General features: G+C 35.3%; 2 protein-coding genes across 2 annotated transcripts in view; one reads left to right on the top strand and one right to left on the bottom strand.

Annotated features, from left to right (window-relative positions):
- The window catches only part of LOC149791874 (serine/threonine-protein kinase DCLK3-like), a 427,773-nt gene that overhangs the window by 239,264 nt on the left and 163,589 nt on the right, over positions 1 to 24,920 (top strand). The gene's annotated exons all lie outside the window — the stretch shown is intronic.
- On the bottom strand, positions 2 to 24,822 carry LOC149791879 (translin-like). The gene is made up of 6 exons (XM_089970374.1): positions 24,203 to 24,822; positions 19,280 to 19,373; positions 16,238 to 16,334; positions 11,368 to 11,483; positions 9,468 to 9,547; positions 2 to 4,127 (listed from the first exon to the last, which is right to left on the bottom strand). Exons 1-6 carry the CDS (start codon positions 24,275 to 24,277, stop codon positions 3,897 to 3,899), a joined length of 693 nt encoding a protein of 230 aa, XP_089826500.1. The 5' UTR covers positions 24,278 to 24,822; the 3' UTR covers positions 2 to 3,896.

A 24,920-nucleotide genomic window follows, 5' to 3' on the forward strand; every position in this document is an offset into this window, starting at 1 on the left:
ATAACTATTTTCATCATTTTTATTTGTACAATTTTCATCTGTAAAGAAAACACTGTATATGCTTATCTGCCATACTCCTTGTTGAATGAACTACATAGATAGCTCCAATGTACATAAGCTCTTCAAATGAACACCCACTCTCTACAAGGCCCTTCATTATGACAGTTTTATGGCATGTGTGTTCAAGAATCCCATTTCATTAAGTGGCAGCACAATTATCATTGGTTTCATTATGAATTGGTTTCACTATAAGGTGGTATACTCTGTAGCACCCATAGTGTTAGAATGAGTGATTACTGTTTTTCGGATTTTTATTTGGCAATACAAACAATGATGACGATCGTAAAATGGAGTTATTCCTATCCGAGTTATCCCTAAACTGAGTTGGCCCTTATCCAAGTTTTCCCTAATGTGAGTTGGTCATGTCAAAGTTATCCCTAATGTGAGATATCCCTAAACTGAGTTGGCCAATACGATTTGTCCCTAAAGTCATTTAGCTCTGAAGTAAGTCACCGCAAAACTGAGTTGGCCCTATCTGAGTAATTCCCTGAACTGAGTTGGCCCTGAGTTGGCTCTATCTCAGTTACAACTAAATTAAGTTAGCTCTAAAGTGAGTTAGCCCCGAGTTATTCTTAAACTGAAGTGGCCCTATCCAAGTTATCCCAAAAGTGAGTTAGCTCTAAAGTGTGTGTGTGTGTGTGTGTGTGATTCATATTTTTAGCACAGCCCTAACAATTTTCCAGTCATGTCGTTCTAATGTCTGCAGTGTGGCAGTTTATAGTGATGTTTAGCATTGGGGCATCATGCCACAGACATGTAGCGTGATGTCCCACCCAATCACATTATCCTAACACCAGGCGAACCAGTCCTAACACTAACCTCTTCATGGTGAGTGCCATGGGAGACAGCTGCTAGTACCATTTTTATAAGTCTTCAGTATGACTTGGCTGGGGTTCGAACCCATGACCTCCTGCATCTGTAGCAGATGCTCCAAACACTTAGGCCACTACAACAAAGGGAGCTAACAACAAAAGCTAATGTAAGAAAGATCATGCGACAATCTCAAATGTAACAAAATATAAAATTTTTATGATGCACTATATTCAAAAACATTCATAAAAGAACTGTCAATGTTACAGATCAGTCCCATGTTGGACAACACAAATGTTTTATATACTTGAACACTCATGAAACAGAAGCCAACTTTATAACAAAATACTCTAGCTGACAAAACATGCATCACGGTGCTTTGCCATTTTGACCTCAGCCTCAAAGTTTGAGCCTCAAGTGTGGATCCCTGTAAGCAGAGACTGACCAAAGGTCATTTGGGTATGAATATTTGCCTTTCCATACTTAATAACATGCATCATCCTGCAGCATGTTTTTGAGGATCACCTGTTTTTGTCAGGATACATGTTTAATGCATTTGCTGAAACCAAATACAACTTGCATAATTTCTTAAATTTGTATGTAAGCTTCCAATTCCTCTGCATGATACAGTCTATAAGTTGCTGAAAGCAACTAAGAAAACCACACAAACAACCAAATGCATCATATTGGCACTAAGGTCATTTGTCACCATATGTACGACTTTAGTTTAATATGGAATTTGAAGCTGTTTTCTTAATACCATTTACATGTTCAAGCTTCACTCAATTACTGATTATTCCAATAAGATGGTAGAGACCCTAAAGATGAAATACTTGCTTCTGTATTTCCAAAGATGTACATGCAATGTTGTGAAAACTTTAAGCATTGTACACATATTTTAAAGAAATATTGAGGGTTCTTGCACACAACTTTCCAGATTTTCATAATATGTTTCTTAGTTCAAAAGCTTTGCAAGAGTACAAATTCAAACAGGTTTTTAAAAAAGGGTCAATTGACATCATACATTTAAAAAGTGGATCACTGGTATAATCACAACAGAGCAATATCACAACAAAATAAGAAATCATTTTACATATTTTACAACCTACTTTACGCATTATTTGCATGAAAACCAAATACAGTAGACAACCATCTTTACTTTAGGATTGTTCTCATTAATGCTTTGACTAACCTGTAAAAGTGTGGGTGAAGTCAAAGTCTACAACAGCTGTATGCCCTCCAATATTACAATCAGTCTTTGTGACGATTTAGCTTTCAAGTGATCTTTTGAGGGTGTGATAATGTTTCTCTTTTTTGGTTAAATTTATGTTATGTTCAAGTCAGTTTCTATGTCTTAAGTTTTGAATTTAGGTAATTTTCTTAGACATTACTGCTGGTTGAGTCACATAAATTGGAATTTAGATGTGTCATATGGAATATTACTCTTAGAGAAAATTATGTTTTTGTTGTTGTAGGGTTTAATGCCATTTTTTCAGCACACAATAGGCTATACATGGTGGCCATTATTAATGATGGAGGAAGAACCTGGGAAAACCCTGGAAAGAACCACCAACCCATGAGAACCTACTGGCAAGCTTTCTCGCCAACCCACATTAGCCAAATCCGAGACTCAAACCCACACAGAGGTGAAATGGCGGTGATCTGTAATGGAGAGCACTTTAGACCACTTGGCCCTGAGAAAATTATGAGAATGAGACCTATGTTTCATTCTCCGTTGATTTTTGCTAACCTTAATGTAAGCTCATTTCTCAAGCACTATTACTGACTTGAAAAATATATGCTATAGTGACCAAGTTTTCATTTATGGTTGTATTATTTCTCGTAGCAAAATCAAATACCAAGTTAATTGAATACACATGCAATCGTGCCTGATAAAATTAGCTCTGTGCAGAAGTTAGCACAAGTCACCAAGATGTGAAATTGAGGTCAAAGGCAGAATTTTTATGAAATGTGCAGAAATCCACATGAAACAGCAAAACTTACAAGTCTGTTAGTTACAGTGCCTAAGTAAATTAGCTGAATAAAAACCCTAGTTGACAGACACTGAGCTCAATGCAAGTCACTGGACCATGAAATACAGGTCACATATACCTAATTTTGTAAATGTATTCAGTTCTTCCGAGAAAGTGAGCTTCTTATATTATTTTATTTAAATTTTAATTTAGTCATTTTCTATAGACATATATGAGTAGATAATTTGTTCTCAATTGTACAATATTACTTAACCTTGGTCAGGCTCCCAAATACTCTCTGAAAGGTTGGCAGGTATGCAAAAATACTAGTCACAGTTACAATTTGTCTTTTAGTCACCTTGACCTTTGAACTAGGATCCTGACAATAGCATCTGACATGCCATTAAGTTATGTTGCATGCCTTGTTTCAATTTTCATCAAAATATTTGTGGCAATTCAAAAGTGCTAAGCCCATATTAGAAACAGGTCAAATTTTCCACACCTTAATCTTCAATCTAAGACCCTTAATTTTGGTTCAGGAAATACTGTTTTGTCATGATGAAAATGATGATAAAGTTTCATTTAGATATCTCTATTAGTTCAAAAATTACAGTCTAAAAATGGAAAAAGGCATAGATGATATCTCTGAAACCTTTCCCTAGCTAGGGCCTTTACCTCTTGCGCTAGGAAGTTGACTACAGTAAATGACACTTTTTTTATCCTTAAGTAATATACTTGGTGTAAGTTATATGATATTCTATTCAAGGTCTGCATGGTGATGGGGTGAACAAATACAAGACTGATGAACCCAACACATAACTGATATATGTCCCACCAAGATGGCATATAAAAACGTATTACCAACAATATTCAACCACCATTTCAATGAACCTTTCTATTCAAAATCACTGTTGACTCAGGCTGTTTAGATACCAACAGTGCTGTGAGTAGATGGTATTTAAGAGTTAACAAGTTCTTGCTATGTCAACTGCTCTCCTTTCCTCTGTTGTATCCCTGCATCGACTGGTTCACAAAGTTCTAACATTCCACACCTTATACAGACTGAGCTGCTGTTTCATTTGGTTTCAGACCCCTGATTGTCAAATCATACACAATTTCTTCCACTTTTTTAAGATCATATTTAAGTCCATCAAATCGTTTCCGAAGAGAGTCATTTTTCAAGTTCAGAAGTCGGAAACCAGCATCCAGGTCTCCAACAAATTTGGCAATCCTAATTGGACGAGCGTAGTCCCCAGCTGTTACTGCATTGACTGCCAGTCGAGACTGTCAAAAGAAACCATGTTGATATAAAGTTAGTGATAGAAAGCAAATATCATCAAGTTTGGAAAATGATTTTGGTAATATTTTTACAAGAAAATGCACAGAAATACACATCTCCCTCGATAACTCATGCACAATGGGGTCCAAATACACAGACTGCACTATAAGCAAGGGCACAAGTTACTGAGGGACCTTAAAAACACTAAAACAAATCAGCTTCAACATAGAAAAACCCCAGGGGGGGTGTACAATCACATCAATGATAACTGTTAATAATGCGCTTTTTCTTATAAAAATTTTTGTTTTTCTGTATAAATAACATTTTCAAAATGTCCAACAGACATGAAAGATCATTCCAGCTTGTTTCAACAACAATCACGTGTACATGAAAACATGTGTATTACATCACTGCTTTTTGTTTTGTTGATTAGTCTGGTTCCCAGAGTGTATTCAGTAGTATAATGCCATGTTGGGAGTCAAAGTAGCAGGGAATTAGACTAACTGTTGATACACCCCAAATAAGATTCCTTTCTTTCAAAAACTAGCGACATTTATTGCATGAGATAATAGTCTACTTTGAAACTCAATTTTTGTATTGTTCAATTAGTACAATATTGATGTCGTGACTTCATTGGAAGTAATAGTGAAACTGCTTATCATCCTTGAGGATATCTCTCCAAGTACCAGTTTGGGAATACTCTGAAACTCACTTGCCCACAATGGTCCGTATCTGTGAAACCAAGCTCTTTATTGTATTAAGTACTCTTTTCACTTGGCTGCCTTGCTATCTTTGAGTAAGTCAGTTAATTTATGGTAGTTTAATTATGTTACATACACAATATCATATATAACTGTGTTCGATTTATCAAGTAAAGTTAGTTCACCCGGCATACAACAGGGGCCGCTAGAATTTAAATATGTGGGATTTGCATGCCTTTTAACTTTTCTTTTTTTCCACCTCATTTATTTGATTCAAAATGTATAATTAATGTGATAATAAAAAGGAGGCCAGCTTTTAATTCAGGGCAACAATACAACCAAATACTTTCGCAAGTCAGTTATTAAAACAGGGTCGGCACTTAGGATATCAGATAAACGCTTGCATACATAGCTGTTACATTAGATTGACACATTTTATGTTTAAATACACATTGCATTTACAATGATTACACTTAAGAGAACTAAAAGAATTAAAATACAAATTTCATTTAATAAAAATTATTTAATTGGCATTTAAATATTAATGTACAGCCTACACTAGGAGTAAGTGACATTTTCATTGATCAAAATTTCCTTGAATATCTTTTATTTTGGTGTACTAAGAATGGTGTTTGGAAATGTAATCATTTGCATGCCTTTTAAATGGTGACCCACCATTTCTTAAAAGTTGATAATTTCAAAATGTTGACTATGATTTTCAGGTCCTATCTACCGTTTTTGACCATAAAATGAGCGATATATCAACGCTTCAGTTATCATTTTTGATATTGATTTTCTTTAAGTTCAAGAAATAGGGATCAATTTTTTGGGTATTTGTGGTAAAAAAATTGGATCCATACTGGACCCCACATTATAAACGGGTTCGTGAGTTATCAGGGCATGAGTTATCAAGGGAGTGGTATATATATATATATATATATATATATATATATATATATATACACTCATACACACACACACACACTTGGTAATGTATTTACTAACAATCCTTAAGATTTCATAATACAGTTCTCTTATAGAAAACCATGGTGCAACTAGAACTTCCATATTATTTGGTATAATTGTAGAGCTACATCAGTCAGCTTTTTTGTACTACCACCCACGATGGTGTATCTTAAATCACCTTGATGCTGCAGAGTTCGGAAATAGGGTACAGCCTCATTACGCCTACAGATGGGATTGGGGATGAATGAGTTAATGATGAAATGAAACTGAACAGGTCATCAAAAGAAAGAAACCAGGAATACTCGACTCTAACCATGGACAATTTTATCTGTGATTATGGAAAGAAATTAAAATGTTCGGGTTTTGTTTAAATTTTCAAAGACTTTTAAAGTTCTCAGGGTAATCTGCTCTATTTTCCCAAACTTTCAAGGCCTTGAAAATGCTACCTCATTTTTCCCAAACTGTCAAAGACCTTCAAAGATCATGCAAACCCTGCTTGGATACAAAATATTTAAATTTGTCTTGGACAATGTCAAGATATACCCATGTTCTAAGCTTGGCTAAATCAATAATTAATATTGTTTAATAAGAAGGTGAAAAAACATTTTTAAAGTGGAATGATATACATTCACAAAATAGATCTGATAAAACCCACTCATACTTCCTCGTATTATCATGCCCACAGGACAGTACAGCTAACAACCTTTGACCTTAAACGAATGGCTGTATGATAAAAACTTTTTTTTTATTGGAATGCACAATGTCTGGAAAAAAATCACTTGTATATGTACAAGTTACAGTGTTTATAAACTCAATGAAGTACAAAAATGCATATAATGACTTAAATGCATATAAGGTTGTATTTTCAAAATTCCTTCACAAATGTGTTCATATGTTGGTGACCATAACTGTAGAGTTTCAATCAGAATTAATTATGTATTGGAAGAAGTGTTTTGCTGAAAACCCCATGTTGATCCCATAATTCATACAATGCATTATATAGAATTAAGAAAATTGTCAAAATGGCTACTATGGAGACATATTGGAGTTCAGATGAACATCGTTTTCATTCAGAGAAACAACCAATAAAACATTGCCTGACATATGATGATCAGTGCATGATCCAAAATGGAAGACTACTGTCCCACATGATCCAAAATGGGAGAGTACTGTCCCACATGATCCAAAATGAGACTACTGTCCCACATGATCCAAAATGGGAGACTACTGTCCCACATGATCAAAAATGGGAGACTACTGTCCTACTACAAAAACAGTGAAAGCAAGATTTTTTTTTAATGTGTTATATATACTACATGTGCTTTGTATGTAGGACAATGTTTTTTCAGTTCATTCTGGTTGGAAAACTGCATTATACATTAGTACACATTATACATAACAAAATATGGTAGCTAAAAGTACTTTTGCAACAAAAAAAAAAAAAAAAAAACAAATAAAAAAAACATCTCGATGACATGACCAACCCTTCAAGAGGAATAGTTGATAACCAGACTGTCAAATTGGCCAGCAATGATCAGCATCATTTTTTCTTTTAGGGATATTGTAAGAAGTCTTTTAGTGCAAACCCCATGTACATATGACAATCCACTAAGCAGAATTAGCAGTAAGAAGAGTTTCAAAAAGGCTGAGGCCATACTGGATGTACAAATGGCAACATTTTCATTTACAAGCAGTAAGACCTCACCATACATCTTTGGTCTCTGACCATTCATTAAGAAGAAAAATCAAAAACAAGATTTTCTATATACCATGGCAGACATACTGGATAACAGATCAACATTTTAACTTGGGACCACCTAAACACTATAACCTCCATGCTGATATGACCATCGATGCAGTACAGTGTCAACAAGATTATCAAGATGACTGCCCTAGTGGCCATACTTGGTATTGATTCACAAAATTTTAATTGATTTTTTATTTTAATTTAGGACCAACAAGACATTACTTCTTTTTCCTTAAACCTAACCTAATATTTTCAGTAACATCAAAGTTACCCTGAACTTGTGTGCAAAGTGGGGATGCCTTTTTCACTTGCCAGCTCTAATTCTTTTGATCTAAACTGAAATTCCCTTTCGTCCTTTTTCTCTCTGCATCTGTATTTCCCTCTCCTCTTTTCTTTCTGCATTTGCATTAGCCCATCTTCTCTTTCTCTCTTACTGCAACTGCAATTTTCTCTCTATCTAATTACATTTGTCTTTCCTGAAGCTCAAGCTATCTTAACTCCCTTTCATTTTTCTAGTTTAATTTCAATTCTATAACTTTTAAGTTAATGCCAGATGGAGAATCAATAATCAAAAGCAAAGCAGTTTTATCCAAAACTTTCTTTTCTTCCAAGTATTGGGTCAAAATATTTTTTATTTCTTGCTTCATTAAAGAAGCCTTTGCCTCAAAAAGATCATATATTCTGGCAAGCTGGAGCAAACGAACCTTTTTCAAGGAGTCAAATGTTCCAGGGTAGGATCCGAAATAAAGTTCTCCACTTTAGACAACATTGTAAAAGCTTGTTGGTTTCGTTAAATATTTCTAAAATGTGAAATTTTACCCGAGATTTAGAAAATTCCATAACAAGGTGAATTTAAATTTAAAAACTAATGTTTTCTGAAATATTTGAGAGAAATCAGTATCTGAGATGAGCCCCCCCCAATTTTTTATTATGACTCTAAGGTCTTGAAATAAGTAATAGAAAAGAGTGAGACACAACAAGTTTTGTAAAATTCCACAAATAATTTATTTCTCTAGAATACAAAGTGAAAATGTAAAAAAAGGAACATATGGTATCCAATGTGGATATGTGAGAAAGCTTGCCGGTAGCTTCTCGTGGGTCGGTGGTTCTTTCCGGGGTTTTCCCGGGTTCGTCCTCCACCATTAATACTGGCCGCCATGTATAGCCTATCTTGTGCTGAAAAATGGCGTTAAACTCTATAACAACAACAACAATGCTGAGGGTGTTGATGTGCTTGTAGTGGACTGTGTCGTGTTGATGTACCAAGATTCTTTTGATGGATCATAAATATACAACCCAAGAATATATCCTTATTTAAAATTCCAGTATAAATTAAATTCTCTATTTCCAGGGCTGCCATTTTTAAGAGCACTTTGTATTTCAAGAGAAGAATCACTTTAATTTAATAATTTAAAGACATATATTCCAGTGCAAATGAATTAATGGACACAATGAATGAATAATGTTTCCAATAACAGGTTTCTATAGTCTTCTACTTGACCCTGAGTCACAATTAGCATTTGTTAAAGAAAAACCTAATGGAAAAATAAACTTTTGTACGGTTCATAATGATGACAAAATAAAATCTTAGTTATAACCAGAAGCCTGCTACTTAAATTATAATATAAAATGTGTGTAGTAAACAACAGGCAGACCCAGCAATTCAAAGGGAATTTCCAAAGTTCAAGACTCAGATTCAGATAAACATGTTTACTACAAAACCAAAATCAATGATTCAGGTCAGGTAGAAAATGAACTTAAATTTCAGACAAGGTCAAGTCCAACATACAATATCACATTATCAATAACATATAATGAAGTTTTTAAAAAACAACTAAAAAAGCTAACACACAATGTAAATTAAATATACATAACACAAGCAGCACATTATATTTCCAGTAATGTAATTTTCTGCAACCAAAAAGTCTTACCAGTTCACTAGCCAACTGAAGAAGTCCCTGTAGGTAATCATCTAAGTCTAGATGGAAGCCATCTTCTCGATTTACCTTGACTGAAATAAAGAAACATCCAAGTGTTAAATTTCTTTTGACAGTCTCATCGTAAATAAAGGAGAACTGCATGCAAGATTTAAACATTTTGAAAGCTATTATTCCAACATGTACACACTTTCTGATTGAAACAAGGTCAAAATTAACAACAGTAAAATTTGCTTATGTACTATCATTAACATGTCAGGTTTCTCAATGTTACTGAGCATGGTAAGATGCATATTTTCAGCTCTCCCTCTCTTGGCACTTTTGTTAACAAGAGTTCCATAAAGGAATTGACACTTAACTGTCCTTTCTATTCTATTTTTATTGCTTGTGTAATGAAAAAGGAAAGAGTTTTATATCTCCAAATTCACTGCCATTATTTTTTTATATATGAAAAACCTTAAGCATTTTCAGCTTCTTTCCCAAGATCACAAACTGGTGACTATTGATGACATTCGTTATTTCACACTGTAGTTTTATGGTACATATTTTCCATTGAATCACTTTGTATTTTGAGAAAAATGGAACAGCCTCTCCATGTCAGCACTAAAATGTGACAATGACAAAAACAATCACACTCAGCCTGGAGGGAAGTCCCAACTTCAGTTTTCCAGTGGCTGGGGTTTAAAGGCTGTTCAACAGGAATCCTCCAAATCAAGTCCACCCTAGGGAGGAAGTTTTTAAGTTGGATTTGAGATGTATTCCTGAGCTTCATATTTATTAGCTGTAGCTTTCAGCATTGAGTTAAAGTACGTCCTTTGGCACTTCAAAAAAAATACTTCAAGTGTATCTGCCAAAATCATTTTTTGGTCAGTCTCTACTTTTTATCTCTTCTCTGCCAAAAGTCACCCAATATTTATAAAAAGACTCGAAAGCCATCATGGACCGCCATTGATTTCTTTATTACTCATAATGCCTAAAGTACCATCCCACATTTGACCATAAACTCTTAACATTACAACAATAAGGTAATTTATTAACAGCTTGTTATGTACAGATGTTAGCCTTCTTGATCGAATTACTCATCAAGCATCATCGCACTAGTCATTCTGCTCTAAAATTTCTGGCCACCAGTACACCAGTTCCCACTAATGGGAGGATAGAATGCGTAAAATATAGTTTCTTTAAAATAAATAAATTTCTATTTCTCAAAAGTGGTAGATTTCAACGATAAAACAGAATGTGCTGCAGACAGCCTAAAAAAAGGCACTTTTCTCCTGCAACCAGTAGAATCATGCATGATGGTAGATGGTGGTGGTGGTGTTTGGGTTTTAAGATATTTCTCAGTGCAACAGATGCTATACATGGCGGCAAGTATAACTGTGAGGAACCCAGAAAAACTACAGTAAGCCACTGACCCACAAAAAGCTACTGATAAGCTTCAACACATACCCACATTGGCCAAGATCACGACTCGAACCCCCACAGACAGGTGAGATGGCAGTGAATCATCAACAGGAAGCACTTTAGACCACTCAGCCACCTGCGGCCCCGTTAGTGGATGGATTAAATTTTTTTTGCTGCAAGTCATAGCAGTATAATACATAATAGTAGATGTCAACATGGTGGTGAATTTTCCCCATGGCTGAGCTACTATAGACAGAGCATAATGATGTTTATTAGTCGTACACAATGCCATCTAATATTAAAAAGACTTGCATGCATAGAGGAAGGATCACATAATTCCTTTTTTCTTAAATACATATCTGTGTGTGCATCTGAGTTGCAGATAAGTGAAGCTTTGCTTGATTTTTAGTTAAAGTGTGATGACAGCCAAAGTATGTACAAAAATAGTAAACAGTTTCAATGACATGATTCAGATTCCATCAAAATTTACCTCCTATCATGGTGGCAACAGTTTCCCTTGAAACCAGTGTCTCTGATTGTAGATATGTAAGGAACGCAGCCAGGAATGCCAGCCGCTGAATGCCAAACCTCCAAATATCATTAAACCTGGAAAAGCACAACATTTTTACAAGTCTGAGCTTTATTTATTTGATATTCAATAAGACCCTGTCTTATGTTATGTGTTTAGGCTTGAATAAACAGCAACTCAAGAAAGAGTGAAAACAACAAGCTTTGAAAAACAAATAATTTATTTCCCTGGAAAAATACTGTAAAAAGATGGAAAAAATAAGAACTTACAATTTTAAGAATCAAATCCAAAAATAGTCCAAGAATAATCCATGAATAAAATTTTAAAAGTCCTAATAATGAAATGTTCTAATGAATTCAAGTTCGAGTCCCGACAAAGAATCCAAGATGGAAGGCGATGACGTACATTGTATCCTTTATGGTAATGGAATGTCTAAAGTTCCGTGTTATTCACAAACAATAATCCGGTGTTGGAAATGCGAATAAAACTTTTAAGAAATGTCTTTGTTCAAGAATTCTGTATGAGCACTTAAAATATTTCCAGAGAAACATTTTTTAGAACCAAAATAATCTGAAGAAAAACTAATATATAACTTGAAAACTGGCTACAACTTAACAAAATGACTTGACATCAAGTGTTTAAAGCCCAGAATGAGAGATCTATCTCTCAGCATCACAATATAAAACTAAGTAATGTGCAATTTTGGAAATGCCTGAGCTGCAAAATAGATGATCACATGAACATGTTTACTTATAAAAAAAAGTAATGTAGCCCCAGTAGGACCTTGATAAAAAACCAATCATTTTACTCCGAGAATAATAATTATTATATAAAAAAGTTGTTTACTTCACTAAAAACTATTTACAAGTCAAGGGTCACATATCCACACAGCCTCAATCTCAGCTCTATTATTCCCACAATAAAAAATAAATTTTAAAAAACTTGTTCACGTTACTGTTACCAATTCTGAACTAAAGTCAGGAACCAGGTCAGCCTTATGTGTTTACAAAATGAACAGTCAAGGTAAAACTATTTTCAGGAAAAGTATCGAGTTCATAGTAAACAAAACTATATTATTTTGACATATAATGAAATTAAAAAATAAAAAGGTTTTAAACTTATAAAACAATTAAAACGGATCAAATATACATAAAACCCTCCCATATCAAAGGAAGAAGCTCAAAGTGTTATCCATATTCATTAATTGCATCATGTCACTTCCCTCACATATTCCTTCCCTCCTTAATAACTTATGAAGGACTTCATTGATTAAAACCAAATCTGGTATCAGGCAAAGCTCAATTTCACCTTTTACCAATAAAAATAGAGTTAAGGTCATTGCTAGAATTGGAAATTTGCACTTCCATTGTTTTAAGTTGGCAGAGCTTTTCATGTTATTTAGATACAATTCTAACTGTACCTGTTAGCACAATGTATATAAACCTAAATTCCAGTTATTTTTTATAAGTTTTGAGACCTGATAATGTGTTCTCAATTATTTAACTCATGTACAGTAGTCCCCCTCTTATAAGGCCACCCCTAATGCAGCAGGGAAGTGGCCTTATAATGCAGATGGCCTTTCTAGAGGGGGATGACAATTGCGAATAGTAAATACATATGAAGAAAGTCACAAGTACATTTAATTTTAAATATTTAATATTTTAATTAAAAAATCACATGCATGATGTGAAATAAATGAAAAACAAACTGTGTCATCATTTTCAAAAGAATGTTATGAATAACCATTGATATAGTTTTAAAACTGTCTTTATAATTATGTTACAGTTCACATCATCTGTCACTTTGTTGGTAACAGTCTAAAAAACAAACCAGTCTCGTCACATTAAAAATATCCTTGCTGTCATATCCCCTGCATATATCGTTTAGTCTTTTGTTCCAATCTTCGACAACTTCATTATTAACATCAGCTGATTCTCCACTAAGGACAGAACACTTGATATTGTGTCGGACTTGAAATCTGTGCAACCATCCGTTACTTGCGGTAAAGTCGTCAAATCCCAATTCAACTGACAAAATTGTTGCTTTTTCTTGTCATTCAAATCAGGATACAAATGTCTCCTGACTCAAACAATCTTCCTTTCTCCATCCATTTCGCCTTCCCACTTCTGCAGAATTGTTTCATTATCTTTCACGATATTGTTTATCTGAGTTTTCCCAACATTAGTTTTCTGCAAGGATCCTCGACCGCCCCCTCCCCCGTCAGCTGAATTACTTTCACGTTCTCCTCTAAACTGAGAATTTTTATTTTCCTCGATGACATGTTGATCTTTTTGCAATAAGTTATTCATGTTGCCAACTACAATACTGATAAAACAATTTTGCATGCATCTAAACAAATTGCTGTGTGTTTTTAAAGGAAGTGATCTTGTCACGTGATTCGTTAGTCGCAGTCTGGTACCCTATTGTTTTTATACATTGTTTTACACTAAGTGAGAGAAGCCAAAATGGCTTCGATATGTACCATTAACATCACGCAGATTTGACCTCGCGGCCGTTAGGATTCGTAATTTTGACAATTACTGTCAGTAGTAATAGTCACTGATTATCAAAGTGAACAAGCTCAACATCTTACTAAGGGAAGCCATAAAGGCTACCAAACCATTTTCCTGCTGACTTGGGTATTGTAAATCGATACTGCCACTTCTCAGCTGTTACTACTGTTCAATAATTGTAATTTTAACAATTATCAGTGACTAAACCGGCCATCTTATGATAACACAGCAGTAAGGCTAATTGGATTACATGTACGTACCCTTTTGTATGGATTAAAAGTTGAGTCTTTCTCGGTTTTTATGGAATAAATTTGGCTTCTCGTGAGGCGTAAATGATATAATATTAACCTTAGTGGTAAATATACTTTACTCAACACTTCTTTCAGTAACGAAAACCTGCCATCGGGGAAACAGAAATCGGATTAACACATGTTATGAATAAAATACAGGTTCTGGATACACATTCAAATAAAATGCAGCCGCTTGTGAGGGGTAAATTTTATATTATTGCACTAAAATGCTGGCCGCTGGTCGCGTCAGCCGGGTGGCCTTTCACGAGGGGTACTTTTGAACACAAATTCGTCGGTGCCAACGGATTCTGGCCGTAACGAGTGGGTGGCCGCTGGTCAGGGGGGCCATTCAAGAGGGGGACTACTGTATTTAGTTCACAGGCAACGTACTTCACTGTGATCATAAAACACACTTTTAGAGGCTCACACCCCCCCCACTTGCCTTGTTTGGAAAGTATGCCCTTTGGAATAGACTGTAAGCAGACATAGTTAATGAAAATGGCATCATTCAAACAAACCAGAAACACCTTCAAGCAAGTATGCTTTCTGTCAGATTTGTAATACCATTCTTGAAGAAGTTATTTGTACATTTTTTTTGGGGGGGGGAATGCAGCCATAATTGATGCCAAATCTGCATCCTCTGAATACATTTGAAAAATGCCACGAGTCTTTTAGTCAAATTTGGTTAAATCCTGTTCAGCAATGTTGTGAAGGAATCATTTTAAAGTCTTTTTTTTGTTGTTGCTAGTTTAGTAATTTAAGTCACGTCTATGGCAGAATCTGCATTATTTGTACGAATGTGAAAATACTCCATGTCAGCAACTATCTTTCAATTTCACTCAAAATCTTAACAGAAGTTTTACAGTGGTTTAAAGGTTTTCCTGTTTAGTCATGAAGTGAAAAATCTAATGGTGGATCTGCATCACTGGTACAAATTTTAAAGGCCACCATGCTGTGATGCTTTCCATCAAATTCAGTTGAATTCATTTCAGCATTTCTTGAGTAGTCTTTCAACTATTATTCTCTTTTAGCAACAGTGGCTATATCTGATAACTTACAAATTTTATCAACCCAAATTTTCAATATTTCTTTTAAAATCACACACTGAACAAAAACAAATTCCAGGAAATACAGGTAATTTGCATGATCTTTCCTCCACTGGGTTTTAAAAATTGTGTAACTGACGATCGTTTTTGTGACACGTGATCTTGCAACATGGCAGCATATCTCAAAATGTACCTGTTGTCCTCATTGCACCATTAGTCTGTGCCAGCATGCTTTGTGTCAAATTCAGTCAAATTCTGTTAATCAGGTTGTTTTATCTTTTAGTAATGGCAGTCTTAATTAGTTTTTCATACACAACATTTGCAAAAGCTGTTAAGGCATCACAGCCTGGGTTCTTTCTTCCACATTTCATCAAATTCTGTTTATGAAAAAAGTCATTTAAGTTTCTAGTAATAATAGGCATATATGACAGTGAATCATTTTTATTTGAACAAATTTTAAAGTCCTACATATCTCGATGCTCTCCAACAGTTCTTTTTGGAGTGTAAAACAGCAATTGCTGATTGAAACTAACTGTTGTCTAAAAAACTTTCCATAAATTCCATCGCACTTATGCCCATGTGAGTTAAAAACTTTCCATAAATTCCATCGCCCTTATGTCCATGTTTGTTAAAAACTTTCCATAAATTCCATCGCCTTTATGTCCATGTGAGTTAAACTAACAGCAGTCTAAAGGACTTTCCATAAATTCTATCACCTTTATGTCCATGTTAGTTAAAAACTTTCCATAAATTCCACCATCCATGTTAGTTAAAAACTTTCCATAAATTCCACCACCCTTATGTCCATGTGACTTAAAAACTTTCCATAAATTCCACCGCCCTTATGTCCATTTGAGTTAAAATCTTTTGATGCTAAAGAGCTGAGATAATCATAATTACTAATATTGTCTCATGTATCTCAAACTTGAATTAGTGGGCCTGGTTATCTCATATGTACCAATAAGGCCCTAAATATAAATACCTGTAGTACTGGTTTGCAGGTACAAGCTCTGCCAAGGACCTCATCTTTTCCTGAATGATGTGGAACATTGGACCAACAGTTTCACAAATGGATGGAGCTGCAAAGTTCATCAATAAAACTATGGCTTTACAAGGGGTATACTTTTTTTTAAAAAGAAAATAATAGGTACAAACTTTTAATGGGATTATATGCATTTTATACTGAAGTTTGACACAGAAAATTAGATAGAAAACAACCTCTATTTCAAAACATCCAACAATGTTATGGATTTTGTGTTAATGACACACTTGTAAAATGCACTGGACTGTGGCAAAGTTTTAGCAAATAAATAAAACCAGCAGGTGTGAAAACATTCAACTGTAATTATATCAGAAGCATATGAAGATATTTTCTTAAACCAAATTGAATAATTAAAATCGATATCAAACCACAAACATACAAAACATATACTTCATGTATATTTCCCTAACATTAAAGATTACGTCCACTATGCTAATACTTTGGTTATCTTCTTCTACAATTAAAAGCTGGGCTTATAAAACAGTGTTTCCCTTTACCCTCATTTGCGCTTCAGAGACCCCCAAATTTTTAATCTGACCCCCCGTTTTGATACCAAAGTTTGTTTTTTACTCAGTCTAACCCCCAGTTTTGACACCAAGGAGATTTTTGACTCTCAGTCTTGCACCCCTAGGTGATACACTGATAAAAGGGGTGGCCTCCCTTGAGGAGAACTAAAAGGAAACAAAAAAAATACTATTTTGGTGTCAGGCTAAGTGGTCTCCAAATTATTAATAGCCATTTTTGAGAGAGGCTTCTCAAGAGGTGACCAATGTAATGATCAACCCTCAATGCTTTATGTTCTACATATCAATCTTAATCATTTCTGCCCATAAGCCTGGAGACACAACACATGTATTAACATTTGCATGCGCTGCAAATCAAGACAAATGTATGTTACTTTTATGGCTTGAACAAGTATATTTTTTTCAACATCTCAACACTGAATTTTTGCAATAATGAACTTTATTCATCAGATTCTTCATCTACTGCTATCAAAAGGTTGCATCTTAATAGCATGTGTGTGTGTTTTGGATTTTTAATGTAACCATCATGCCACAGACATGAAGCATCATGTCCCACCCAGTCACATTATCCTGACACCAGGCCGACCAGTCCTAGCACTAACCTCTTAATGCTGAGCGCCAAGCGAGGCAGCTGTTAGTACCATTTTTAAAAGCCTTTGGTATGACTCAGCCAGGGGTTTGAACCCACAACTTCCCAAATCCAAGGCAGACGCTCCAACCGCTAGGCCACTGGAGCAGTCGAGAGGTCATTGGAAGTGGTGTATATTTATACCTTGACATTAGTTTGTTCATAATCTGAATGAGCTCTTTGTGGCAGGAACTTTCAGTGATCTTAGTACTTTAGTAGGCTGATTTTGCTGCATATACTATGTTTGTAACATTCTTCATAGCAGCTACATAGATCTATTTATTAATAGTGAGGCTGATGGAAAGCCAAATCTTCTCAGCCTTACGACATTCTCTTTTAGCAGTGCAAAGCTTGTCCCTAACACTAATATACCAGAACACTTTTAAAATGATACTCTGCACTCAGTTGCTGGGGCATATTTGTCAATCAATAAACACAACTTATCAAGTTGTATTGCTGTAGGAGGTAATGAGGTAGTTATGTTTGCTTGGATGTCATGCAATAGTTGGGTTATCTTATCATATGGAGGTCTCTATCACAGTTACAAACAGATGGTGGGTTAGGGACTGATATGTTGAGATGGCACATGATGCAGAGGTGATGTGATGCAAGTTGATGGGTCACCAATGCAGACTAGAATTTTATCATCAGATCAATGAAGAATAGTCTAAGATGTGACCATGTTTATAGGTGGGCTGGCTAACTGACAGAGGTTGAAAATGTTAATAGAATCTAGGATTTTTGCCCTAATTTAAGATCTGTGGACAGGGTACCATATCTGACTGGTACCTTTCATTGTCTGTCCATTCCTTTCTCTGACTCTGGGAGAACCTATAACCGAAGATGCTTATCTGAATCCTTTCAATGTCAAATTTCTCTGCTGTAATCAAAAGATTCTTCCTCTTTTTGTTTAGTGAAACTGCTCTTTGCTATTCCTTTTAAACTAATAATGTCAATGTCATATTTCTCATTTAACAACAATTTATTACTTCACTGGCAAGTGTACTACTGTCAAACTAATTTGTATTAAACAAAGTGCACTGTGTTTGCAAAGGAAGTGAGATGGTCACATGATCAACTTGTTACAGACTGGCTCCTTGTCAGATACATTTCATAATCAATGAGACAGAATCACAATGGCTAACACAAAAGTTTTACTTATGGCTAATGGATGTCATGATGACTTGACCTGAACAATAGTGTTACTCAGCAGTTCATGTCATCTCGATATATATATTGCAAGTAACAATAGCTAGTAATTATCAAAGTGGCAAAAAACCTGACATCTTAAAAACACACTGCAGTACCGACAGTTGGATTACTTAGCTCTTTCTGTATGGACTACAGTAAGGCATTTTACCAGGATGTTGGAACAAATGTTAAATTCAGAAATCAATATATATTCATCAAGTTTCTGTCTGTAAACCCCAATATTTGTCTTCATTTGAGGGGTAAATTTGCAATTTTTTGCAATAATATGCTAGCCGTGTTATAAGGGTGGCTATCCTACTGGGCCACATTTGAACACAAGCATGTCTGTTTCACTGGATTCTGGCTGAAAAAGCAGAAGGCATCTGAACAGTGTGTGTGTGTGTGTGTTGGGGGGAGCTCAATAAGGGGACCACTGCATGAACTTTAGTTGCAATGAAAATGATAATATGTACTACAGGTACATTAACAAAAGTAACAATGCAAGTGGACCCATCCTTTATCCTTGATCAAACTAAAAGTCTCCATGAAGGAACCCATAACTCAGATCTTACTGGTGAATAGTCTGATACTGGACTCAACTTTAAAAAGAGATAAAGTATAAGTGGTATTTAATCTCACTTTGTTTGATTCCATCTTGCTGATGAACACTCAGGAGCAATGTCATAATCTCTCTAGCACTTTGTTCAATATTCTGCACTGCCTGTCGAATATCCTGCAATATTAAAATGAATAGATGATTCCATGTTAACCAGGCAGTATTGGCACAATAAAGAATAAAGTTTTGAGAGGTTGAAAGTGCACACCATCGCTCTGTTAAAATATATTGTTCACTGGGGCATTCTAACAAAGATGATCGATTCACAGCACAAGCGGCAGATCTGACTGATACAACAACTTTTTTTAACAAGTTTTGCAGTGTGTGCTCTCACAATCCTTCCCCATCTGCATGGTGACTATAACAAGGGACTGTAAAAACTGTAATCCACGCAAGACCTTCAAACAGTTAAAGGACTTCAACAATCATACCTTTCACTTCAAAGGAACTACATTATTTTGATAATAGGACTACAAAGGCACTTCCTTAATTTGATCTCTATACAAAACTGACCAAAGGGGACAACAAAGATAATTCAAAATAACTGGGGGACTGCAATCAGCTGTCACCATAAGGCATTATAAGGGACCAGAAGGAGAGAAAAGGACTGCTATAACTATAAAACTTTTTTGGAATATGCAACATAATTGATTATTAATTTATACTTACAATTACTGCATCAAATTTTCTATATCCAACACAAACATCAGATCATGTTTAACTGTTAAGTTGTTGTTGCTGTTGTAGGGTTCAACACCATTTTTCAGCACACGATAGGCTATACATGGTGGCCAGTATTAATGGTAGAGAAAAAACCCAGGAAATCCCTGGAAAGAACCACTGACCCTCGAGAAGCTACTGGCAAGCTTTCTTACATACCCACATTGACCGAATCCGAGATTCAAACCCACGTACATAGAGGTGAGATGGCAGTGATCCGTAATGGAAGGCGCCTTAGACCACTCGGCCACTCAGGGCCCCTTAACTGTTGAGTAAATCTATTCAGTTTATGGTTTACTATTAAGAAATTTTTCCAATTATGACTCAATATAAAAGAGACAGTGAGAGAGCAAAAGCCAGAAAAAATGGAACTTAACTATACAATTTTATTCATTAAATGTAATCTGTTTACATTTGAAGAAAAACATGAAAATTATAAGTAAATAAAGTTGTACAATTAAAATTGCCATTTAGCTTTTAATTAGTTTAAATTCAGCTGCTGGGTGTGTACCCATTATATAAATATCGTATGTGTCTGCATATTTTTTTTAATTTTCCAAAGTCAAAGATCTGAAAATAAATCTTTACTGGTGCCAACAATATCAGTCTTTACAACAATTTATTATAATTTTCTATTTCTTTTTTGTTTTGCTTTCAATGATAAATTAAGAACAAAATCAATTAAAAATAATTTTTGCTAAATGGTGATTGTAATTTTTACTTTATTAAATTCTCAGCAGTTTATATATGACCAATTGCTTGTAAAATATTGCCATTTTGTAAATATAAATTCAAGAATAAAACTGCAAGTTACAAAGTTCATAAATTTCAATTAACTTTTGTAAAATATGAAACAATATACACTTCAGAATTGTTCACAATTAACTTAAGACCTGGGGCCCCAAGTGGCTGAGTGGTCTAAAGCGCTCTCCGTTACGGATCACTGCCATCTCACCTCTGTCTGCATGGGTTTCAGTCTCAGATTCAGCCATTGTGGGTATGTGAGAAAGCTTGCCAGTATCTTCTCGTGGGTCGGTGGTTCTTTCCGGGGTTTTCCCAGAGTCTTCCTCCACCATTAATACTGGCTTCCATCTGTAGCCTATCACGTGCTGAAAAATGGCATTAAACCCCAAAACAACAACAACAACCTAAGACCTTAAGCCTTGAGCCTTAAGCCCAACAAGGCTTAAAGAATAAAGAACAGGAACAGTAATAACAACAGCACCTAGTACTAGTAACTTCCCATGCATTCAACCCAGTTTTATATATTGTGGGAAATATGAATACTTTGGCTGTTATGAATTCACCTTGTTGCTCTAAAAAGAATTAATGTAATTTACCCACAACACTGTGTATGTACCACCATTATTGCTTTTGGAAAAACATAACATGATGCTTACATAAAACTGTCTTGTACTCTATGAACTATGTTGCCCACCAATGTGTACAAAGAAAAATACAAACCAGATTTCATATATAAAGACTTGTTTTATAGCCTCTGACTCCTCTAATTCTGGGAGATAAGCAATATACCTGCTATGATGATTACTATTTTGCTGCTTGGTCTAATATAGACAGTAAATAAAAGTAACCTCTATTCATTGTCCTATATTTTGCACCAAAAATTTTCCACAGCTGGTTTCAGTAAAATTCACCTGTTCATTCTTGCTTTCAGTTTAGTCTACTCCTTAACTTACCAATTTAAATGCAACAAACTCTCTGTCCATTCCTTTAATTTTAAAACTGACTGGTAAAATTAAAAAAGAACTGAATCAGATTATTAATGGCAGTCACAAAATTAATTATTTCGAAGAAACAATTGTCAGAAAAATCAAAAGACACAATTTTACGATTAAGTTGATACAGCTGCTGTAGAGAATGACTGAAGATTTCAACTTTATCAAGTGACAGGTATACAATGAAATGCGCTGCAATATTTTTACCTTTTTTGACAATAGCCTAAATTCCCTGAATAAAGAATACAAATTCACTTCGAGGCCCCAAGTGGCCGAGTGGTCTAATGCACCTACCATTCCAGATCACTACCATCTCACTTCTGTCTGCGTGGGTTCAAGATTCAGGCTTGGCTAAAGTGGGTACATGAGAAAACTTGCCAGTAGCTTCTCTTGGATCGGCGGTTCTTCTCTGTGTTTTCCAGGTTTTTTGCTCCACCAGTTGTACTGGCCACCATGTATAGCCGATCCTGTGCAGGAAAACGGCATTAAGCCCTAAAATAACAATAATAAATTCACTTCCATTTCCACATGTAAGGTGATGACATTGTACTGAACCTTTCAGTTGTATAAATGGGTAACTTTCTATTAGAATGAATTATGATTTAGCTCATAAAACATTTTCTTCTTTAACAGTTTGCAGGGGTCAAGACACTGTCCACATGGGTTATTTTTTATGGAATAGATAATGTGATGCATCATAGCCTCCTAATTTGTAACCATTCATATTGCAATGAGTTCCTTCTGTTTCTCAAACTGTGTATAAATTATTCACAAAGTTATTACCTTCATATGAACACTGGTAATCAATGTTGGTCAAATAAAAATAACAATGTGAGACAGTCTGTCTCATAGGAATAATCAGGAAGAAAAGTTTTAGAGTATATAAGTGCATTTGAAGAAAAATCACAAAAAACAACAACAATTAGGACAATGTTTTACTGTTATTGTTGCTGCTGAGCTACTATGGGTTTAAAACCATTTTTCAGCAAATGATAGGCTATATATGGTGGCCAGTACATTTTGGTGAAGGAAGAACCTATGAAAACCCCAGGAAGCACCAATGACCCTCAGGAGGTTACTGGCAAGCTTTCTCACATACACAAGTTGGCCAAGCACTGAAACTCAAACCCACAAAGATGTCAGTGATATTTAAAGGTTAGCACCTTAAAATATATTTAAAAGAAGGGTCTCTCAAAGACTTATGCTCTACTGCCTGAAAAAGAATGCCAGAAATCAAAAACTAGTCAATTTCTTGTCATTTTATTGTTTGTTAACTGCTAAGTACATCAAAAACGTCTGACGTTCTTAAGGAACTCAAAGATACTAAATATGGTAACACATTTCATAAACACGTTCACGTGCAAGTGCAATACTAACTGTTTTGTCAGCATATTCTGTGCATAGCTTTGAAAGGATGTAATGTTTATTAACTGGGCTATGGAAATGAAATACACTACTTTGGACTGTTTCAGTTTGCATAAAATAAAAATAAAATATTGTATTTGTGGTGGAGATTATGGACGTAGGATGATAGTGAATGTATGCGATAACCATTCAAAGAAATTTCGTCTTAAGTGTATTAAAACGAAACATTTGCTTAACGAAGCAGGACTTCGTACCAAATGTCAAAACTGATTATTCTTGAAATACTTTTAAAAATATGAAAATATATAGCAGTGCGCTATAAATATTACACCTGTTACCTATTCGACTCCATATGCATAGGCCTGCCTGTTACCTGGTAACATATATATGTGGATGAACAATGTTGTTAGGTGCCGGTTTGTGTGGCTGGAGAATCAAAATGGCTGATATGGAAGTACAGATTGTGTTGAAGAGAACCAACAATGAACAGAATGTAATGTGTTTACAACTTCTCATTTATGGGGACAGAATTCAGAAACAAGACTATATGCCAGGGAATTTCTTGAGAATCCCATTCTAGCAGCAAGTTGACATGCTGTATAACTGATGATAAAACGTTTGGGACAACTTGCAAAATTGTTGAATTAAGATGCAGTATTGTTTTAAGGTATACAGTTCCATATTTTATATAATGTATTTATTTTATGATTCTAAAATATACACTAATAGGATTTTGTGAGTTACAAGTTCAAGACGGTCATGGAGTGGGTCTTCATGTTAACATTCAGAAATCAAATTTTTATATGCAATTAGGGTAGAAATGTGGGATATTTTTGTACACCTTATGAATATCATTCCTTCCTAAAAGAACGACTACTCTTTCTTGATACAAATTGGATATTCGACCAAAAATACAACACGTGATCCAATGTTTACAGTAATGTCGTATCGTTGCGCAGAATTGTCCTACATGCACAGGCACTTGATTCTGGATAAACTAATGTGTACACATTAGTTTCCCCATAATCAAGTGCCTGTGCCAACATGGTGTTTTACAGTACAGTAGTCTATTCGTAAGACCAAAGTGAAAGCTGGTCAAAACTGTCCCTATTTTACTGACGTTACCTCTCGCAGCTTCTGTTCATTTTCCAGATAGACCTGAAAGTCTTGGAAAATTTCTTTCACCCCTTCAGTCGCCATCAAACTGCTGAGCTTTGAGCTTAAACAAGTTATAGTGTTTATTGCTGTGGTCGTCGTGCACGTGCGTAAACAGGAAATTTCAGGCACAGGAATAAACGTCTGAACGGCGCACCGCTAAAATTAAAATGCGGAATAGGCAGTATATTAAAAACCCGTGACCACCGTGTTACGGAACTGGGGTAATGGTAATCACTAGGCAAACAAATCGCTCTTTTTTCTTTTTTTCTTTTTTTTTTACGAACAGAGCAATCATTTCAGAAAAAGGCTGAGAACGACTTGTTGGTCGGGGAAAACCATTATAACACAGTGCTCTGGGCCGGATCAGGTCAAATGTTGGCGGAGGGTCCAAAGTTTCAAAAGAGGCCTGACTTTCCTCGAAAGGACACCAAAGCAAAAGAATGTGTCTATTTACTCAGAAGTGTGCATAATACCCAATAAACACGCGCAAGAATAAAACGATGGTCAAATTTCAAGCGACAAGTGACTCGACGTTTGTGTGTGAGTACGTTTTTATTTCAGCCCCCCCCCCCTTAATTGGCAGGTGCTGTTACACTGGTTGGTAGGGATGTTCCGACATTCAGTGTTATGTGTTTAAAGGCAGTGTGAAATGGGGGGGTTCTATTTGTCAACAAAATTTCTTGAT

This window comes from Sinohyriopsis cumingii, chromosome 9 (genome assembly GCF_028554795.1).
Source record: "Sinohyriopsis cumingii isolate HCF-2022 chromosome 9, ASM2855479v2, whole genome shotgun sequence".
NCBI lineage: Eukaryota > Metazoa > Mollusca > Bivalvia > Unionida > Unionidae > Sinohyriopsis > Sinohyriopsis cumingii.

What these genes read in the sequence shown, in the direction of transcription:
- LOC149791879 (XM_089970374.1), bottom strand. Translation starts at nt 24,277, where the DNA reads ATGGCGACTGAAGGGGTGAAAGAAATTTTCCAAGACTTTCAGGTCTAT. An exon ending in ATGAACAGAAGCTGCGAGAG is followed by an intron (nt 19,374 to 24,202) that starts GTAACGTCAGTA and finishes TTAATATTGCAG; the next exon opens with GATATTCGACAGGCAGTGCA. An exon ending in CCTGCAAACCAGTACTACAG is followed by an intron (nt 11,484 to 16,237) that starts GTATTTATATTT and finishes GTGCTTTTCCAG; the next exon opens with GTTTAATGATATTTGGAGGT.